Here is a 6,328-nt window from a genome sequence, read left to right on the forward strand (position 1 = left end):
TGGGGAGAACATGCAAACTCCACAGAACTACTGAACTTAAACCTGGAATATTCTCACTATGAGGTGAAAATGCTATCCGATACAGAACTTTGTGACCTACAATATTACCAGATGGAACAAAGGCCTTTAAACACCCATGGCAGCTTCCTCTCATGAGTTCTAATGCCTTTAGTTTGACTGACTCACACCTTGTAGTTTAAACATATAATGCAAGACTGTGCAGGTTGGATAACAAGGTGTCTTGAGTAACTCTACCAGCAGCTCGTCACAAAATTGTCATTCAAATTGCATAATGACAGTAGTGTTTATTGTGCTTTAGGTTATATTGATTTACATTAGATTAAAATACGACATATCATTTTTCAAAGTTTGATGAACAGATGGCAGTTAGATTGAAACCTTGGTACAGCCTAAAAGCTTTTTCTACTAGTAACCTTGTAATTGAAAAGATTACAATCCCCCCCCTCCAACTGCTAAATGTTTCTCTGCCCGTTTTAGTTCAGCGGCAGGATAAATATAGAAGTGGAGCACTTCAACTGCATGGCATTGTCTTAACAGAAGATCATGTCTGTAATGAGATATTCCTTTCCCGCCATCCGAGGAATCCCACTAGGATTACTTCTTTTTCCACAAGTGAAGACTGAAGAGCTGCTTCTAAAGACTTTAAACACTTTGCAGGTTGCAGTGCAAAAGGTGTTTTTCCACATTTGATTTTAGAATTTCACTTGAAGTCTTTTACCGATGTGCGTAATTATTTTACACAATTTTAAGTTATATGCCACAAGTGTATAAATCTGACAAATTAACAAAGTTTTCAATCATAATAAACTTTGAGCTGGACAAAAATGAGATTTGTGTTTTACCAGAAAAATTGAGAAGAAAAAAAGAAAAAGTCACCAGTCTCCGAGATAGTCTCTAATCAGTTTATTATAATGTTTCCTTCCAGCCTTCCTACCCGTACAACATTCGGCCATGACAATATGATTAACATGAACATGTAATCGACACATTCATCTCGGTTTAACGACTCGATGAGAGCAGATCATGCACGTCTACAGGGAGGTAAAAGCCACAGAACATCATAATAGCACAAAGAGACGTCGGTATAAAGGAAAAATAAACTCCTGATTGACATGAGCTGACGCCGGTTTACACAGAAGTTGGTAAATTTTTTCAAGTAAAGGTGCGGATTTGCCCGTCCGCCTCAAGATGGAACTCGTCAGTCTTTACAGCTTGAGCACTTGGTGTGGAAGTTGGTATGCACGAACCTTTCTCAGTGGACTTAACTCTTATCAGTGCAGTACAGTGCACGTGTCAGCCTGTCCCTTTTTCTTCATGACATAATATATCCCACAAAACTCAAAAGGAAAAAGGAGGGAATGACAGCAATACACAAATACTTTTGAATAAAAAGGGGGAGGAGAACTAAGTGCTGAGTGTAAGGGGGGGGGGGGCGATGGTCTGGGATCGTCTGAATGAGTCGGCCTGTCTTGGTCACGTTTGCAGCTCTCGGGCTTTTATGCCTTGGCGTTGATGATCTCGATGAACTCCGGCTTGAGGGAGGCGCCGCCCACCAGGAAGCCGTCAACGTCCTTCTGGGAGGCAAGTTCTTTACATGTACCTCCAGTCACGGAACCTGGGAAGAAAAGCAGAAGTCAGAAGAGGTACGGGTGGAGAGGCGGGACTTTGTTGCTGCTTCTCCCCCCCAAAAAAAAAGAAAAAAAAAGAAACTGACCTCCATAGATGATCCTCACAGAGTTGGCTACAGCCTCAGACACGTTGGTCTTCATCCACCCCCTCAGTTTTTCATGGACCTCCTGAGCCTGACGCGTCACACGAATAATGTGTCGGAGGCAGTATTCGTACGAGGAACAGGTGAAATATTAATGGATTACTGAGATTTACCTGCTGTGGGGTGGCGGTCTTGCCGGTGCCGATGGCCCACACGGGCTCATAAGCAAGCACCACCTTGCTCCAGTCCTTGACATTGTCTGTGAACGAGATGCGTGATAAGATTACATTTGGCAACACTTCCGATCCCCCCCCCCCCCCCTCCATCCCCGGGGGAGTGTTGCAACATTTCGACGTCATCCTGTGCACATGAACCTGAATAATGAGACACTGGGGAGCCGTGTACCTGCGATGACCTTGGTCTGAGCAAAGACGACCTTCTCAGTGATTCCTGCCTCCCTCTCGTCCAGCTTCTCGCCGATGCAGGCGATCACGCTGAGCCCGTTCTCCAGAGCGTGAGCCGTCTTCTGGCCGATCAGCTGAGGACAGAGAACAAAAAAAGTCAAGACGTTTTTAATTCTCAAATTCTCAAAACCGAGCGGTTTAAACGATACCGATGGGCACTACCTCATCGCTCTCTCCGAAGACGTGGCGTCTTTCGGAGTGTCCCAGGATCACCCAGTTCACGCCACAATCCTTGATCATGGCAGGGCTGAAGGAATATCAGACAGTACAAAAAACATTCCCATTAATCTGCTGCTCCATGAACCTCGACGCTATTCATATTTTAAGTGTTGGAACTAATGCATCACCCACCTGATCTCCCCAGTGAAGGCGCCTTTGGCTACTTTGTAGCAGTTCTGAGCCGCCACACCGAACTTGGCATCCAGCTTGGACCGGGCAAAGTCCAGGTAGATTGATGGAGCACCGCACACCACATCTATAAAAGAAAAAAGAAAAAGAAAAGCATGCTTAGATTACAATAAACAGCTTTCCAGTATTTTTCTAGATAAAAAATAATGACACTGTAACATTTGCTTTTTGCAACAACAACCATGAGAGAGGTGCAAATCTATCACTGTCCATTTCTGCACAATTTATGCTGGTCTGGTTTTTTATTTTTTTTCCCCGACAAATGAGAGTCCCTCGTTCTGTAGCTGAATGCAGTGAAAGCCATTGTTCAGCCGGCAGCCAAAACTAGAGCTTGAACAGGGGGTCCATTCTCCCACCAGACAACCATGTTGGATGACTGCCAAACAAGACTTCCCCCCCTCAGCACTGCACTAACCCTTCAGGGATTCAAAAAGCCCATAATTAGAATAGCCGATGTTAAAATAGATGATCCAGATGTCAAACTTGCAGTCAAATATAAAGAGGGAAAAAAACAACTAAAGTGCATCTTTTTTCGAAAGCAAACTCATAAATCTCAAAAAGGACGGCATATCTAAAGTTTAGTATTCTCAGGGGGAAAAAAACAAACAGTATACCATTATAATATGTGGTTACAATACATTAAATGTCCTAGGAAATCTAAAAAAAAAAAAAGTTTCTCCGTCAGCAGCAGTACAGTCTGCATGGGTCAAACACAGTAAAGTAAAGTTTAGACACTGACATTCACTATGTAACTATATCTTTGGGGTTATGAGAGTCTATATTAAACACGGGCCAGTAAAAGGTCATTTCTCCACGGCCACAGTGAGGTCCTCCTGCATTAAAGGTCTGAGTTCAGCGACTGAAAGGTCGCCTACATTCTGTAGAGGTCAAAGGCAAGTCATAAGTTCAGAGACTGTAAGAGGGAGTTTAAATATCCACCATTGGGAGAGAGAGGAAAAAAAACCACAGCTCGCCTTTGATTTTAGATTGGGCAGTGGGAAAAGCCTGCTGGAGCCTGGTGCTTTTAGTGGGTGGGATCCATTATTGGAGCAAGGTCCAAGGAGAGTCTTTAACAGTGACAGTCTGAAAAGATCAGGCCTGTGCACAAATTGTAGTCCTTAGATTAAGGCAGACTTCAAGACAGGAGAAACAGGCCTGGACACGCGTTGCATCTCGTCTGTGTTCAGTGCATCATGCACTGATTAAAAAAAAATGGGAGCAGTGTTTTCCTAAAGCTGCAGCAGCTGTCTGTTCAGGTCTGCAGTCTGTTCAGGTCTGCAGTCTGCAGACAGCAGCAGGGCCGCTGTCTCCTGCTGCATTCAGGACGCACTGGAATAAACACAAACTCTTCTTTTTTTTCTTACTCACGTGCAACTTAACTGCAAGCAAATCCATTCGGTGGTGTTTTTGCGGCATCCGGCATTATATATATAAAAAAAACCAAAAAACGTTCTTTAATCTTTGATCTCCGGGCTCCTCACCCCGTTAAAAAGTCATTAGTTACAAGCGATGACAGTTCAACGACGAGACGGACGTGAACGCATCACGGAGGCAGCGCAGCCTGCTGGGCTACGTGCGGCTGCAAACGCACACCCACCACCGACATGGAGAAAGGGAAGGAAAAAAAAACTGGATCGGATCGACTGTCATCTTTGTTCTTGCATTTCTGTCTGTACGAGCTCCCATTAGCTCTATTAAATTATATTAAAATCTATTAAAACAAACCACCTGTTTTAGTTAAATACGAAATTAAATGAAATGGGTGGGGGGGGGGGTGGACCAGTTAAATCGAGCTAAAACATTGCACAAACCCAAATAGGGGTGTATGAGTGTAGTAATACCAATAGAATGATTGAAATGCACCTACCGACGTTGGGGTCCACCTTGCCTCCGTTCATGGTCTGGATGAGCTCCCCCAGGCTCTTCTTGTCTCCGTTCATCTTCCAGTTTCCACCGACGAAGAATTTCCTGGACATGTTTGCAGGCGTTTTCGAGGGATTTAACTTGAGAAAACGGTGTCAAAAACAAAAAAAATGAGCACACTGGGGACCTTCACGTCTGGGGCAGGAGAGCGGACGTCAGGAAGGCGCTGTGGGTATTTATGAAACTAGAGAAGTTGACCCCTCCTCTCGCTCACCGCCATTGGTTTTGACGCGACACGCCCGTGAACGCGTCTCAGCATTTGAGGAAGGGGGAAGAGCGAAATGTCATGCTGCGTTCACGTGCAGTGCGTAAAAAAATTATGATAAAAAAAAAAAAAAGTTTCCCTGGAGGCAAACACACATCGATCCCTTTACATCAGGTGAAGGTGAACAATAATACCAGGATTAAATATAAGTAACGAGGGAAAGATAAGTATAAAAAAAAAAAAAAAAGATTTTTTTTTAAATCAAATATGTCAAATGAGAATAATGAAAAATTATACAACAGGTTACTTTTTAAAACTCAGGTCTCAGTTGTGAAAAAGAAGTGGTTGGATTGGCAAAAATGTATTGCCTCGCGTATGGTCAGAGACACTTGAGAGACGTACCGTACAAAACACATTAGGACAGTCTACAGTGGAAAAACAGTGAAGGCAAGAATTGATTCGTGACTTCATCCACTCTCACCAGGCTGCACTCTAAATGCACTCTACCGCCATACTGTCATAGGGTCAATTTTAGTTCAATCCATCCATCCATGTGTGTAGGATTGCAGAGCACAGAAGCCAATCACAATGGCTGAGGGATTGATACAGACACCCCCTGGACAGATCAACAAGCAGAGAGACAGTCAACCATACACACTCCCATGTACCTCTAGGGGCAATATAGGGTCACCAATTAACCCCCCCCCCCCCCCCCCCCCCCCCCCCCACACACACACACACACACACACACACACACACACACACACACACATATGTCTTTGGACTGTGGCAGGAAATCAGAGCACCCGGAGGAAAGCCACTCACATAGAGTCAGGGAACATGCAAACTCCACACAGAGAAGCCACAGAACACCCAATGCTTTTAATAAGTCATATTTAGGTTAATTTCTTTGCTAAAAAAACACATTCAACAGCACGTAGAAAGTAGTTTACAGAAATCTGGTCAGAAATGTATCCTATTTAATGTCTTTTTAAGCTGGAAATGATGACATATCTTTGATTTTGCTTGAACAATATATTTTATCAAAATATTTCATAATGTGTGAGTAACACAAACGCCTTGTGGCAATCGTACATTAGTGATCCAAATTATTATTATTATTATTATTATTATTATTTTTATTACTATTATTGTGTGAATCCTGAAGGCATTCACACATTAGTGATCCAAATTTTTCTTATTATTATTTGGACTCCTTCCGGGATTCCGATTTGAACCATTCAAATATCAAAATGTGCAGCTTGTTCATGAGATGGGTGCTATGCAGTATGCTTTTTATTTCTTTAACCATTTCCAAATAAATCACAAAAAAACTATGTAAAAAAAATTTCCTTACAAAGTGGATGGGAGAAGCGTAAATCCCTTATCACTTCCTTCAGCTTCATTCAGCTTTCATTTTCTTCTGGAAATACAAACCGCCTGGTTTATAACGTTTTACCAGCTATTTCTACTTTCTACTCGAGGCAACATTTATCATGATTAGAAAACAAACTTTTTCGCGAATTTTATCCAAAGATGTGATTGCTCACCGAGTAAAATCAGAAACTTTTATTTTCCTAAATTCCCTATTCTTTG

General features: G+C 42.7%; 1 protein-coding gene across 1 annotated transcript; it reads right to left on the reverse strand.

The window, feature by feature from the left end:
• Positions 1-909: 909 nt before the first annotated feature.
• Positions 910-4,679, reverse strand: tpi1b (triosephosphate isomerase 1b). Its single transcript, XM_080501182.1, has 7 exons — positions 4,472-4,679; positions 2,548-2,671; positions 2,359-2,443; positions 2,138-2,270; positions 1,906-1,991; positions 1,736-1,823; positions 910-1,636 (listed from the first exon to the last, which is right to left on the reverse strand). The coding sequence occupies exons 1-7, from the start codon at positions 4,578-4,580 to the stop codon at positions 1,518-1,520; spliced, it is 744 nt and encodes a 247-aa protein (XP_080357308.1). The 5' UTR covers positions 4,581-4,679; the 3' UTR covers positions 910-1,517.
• Positions 4,680-6,328: the final 1,649 nt, after the last annotated feature.

The sequence above is a fragment of the Blennius ocellaris genome, assembly GCF_963422515.1.
Source record: "Blennius ocellaris genome assembly, chromosome: 8".
NCBI classification, from domain to species: Eukaryota; Metazoa; Chordata; class Actinopteri; order Blenniiformes; family Blenniidae; genus Blennius; species Blennius ocellaris.

What these genes read in the sequence shown, in the direction of transcription:
- tpi1b (XM_080501182.1), bottom strand. Translation starts at nt 4,580, where the DNA reads ATGTCCAGGAAATTCTTCGTCGGTGGAAACTGGAAGATGAACGGAGAC. An exon ending in TCTTCGGAGAGAGCGATGAG is followed by an intron (nt 2,271 to 2,358) that starts GTAGTGCCCATC and finishes CTCTGTCCTCAG; the next exon opens with CTGATCGGCCAGAAGACGGC. An exon ending in TCAGACCAAGGTCATCGCAG is followed by an intron (nt 1,992 to 2,137) that starts GTACACGGCTCC and finishes TCTCGTTCACAG; the next exon opens with ACAATGTCAAGGACTGGAGC.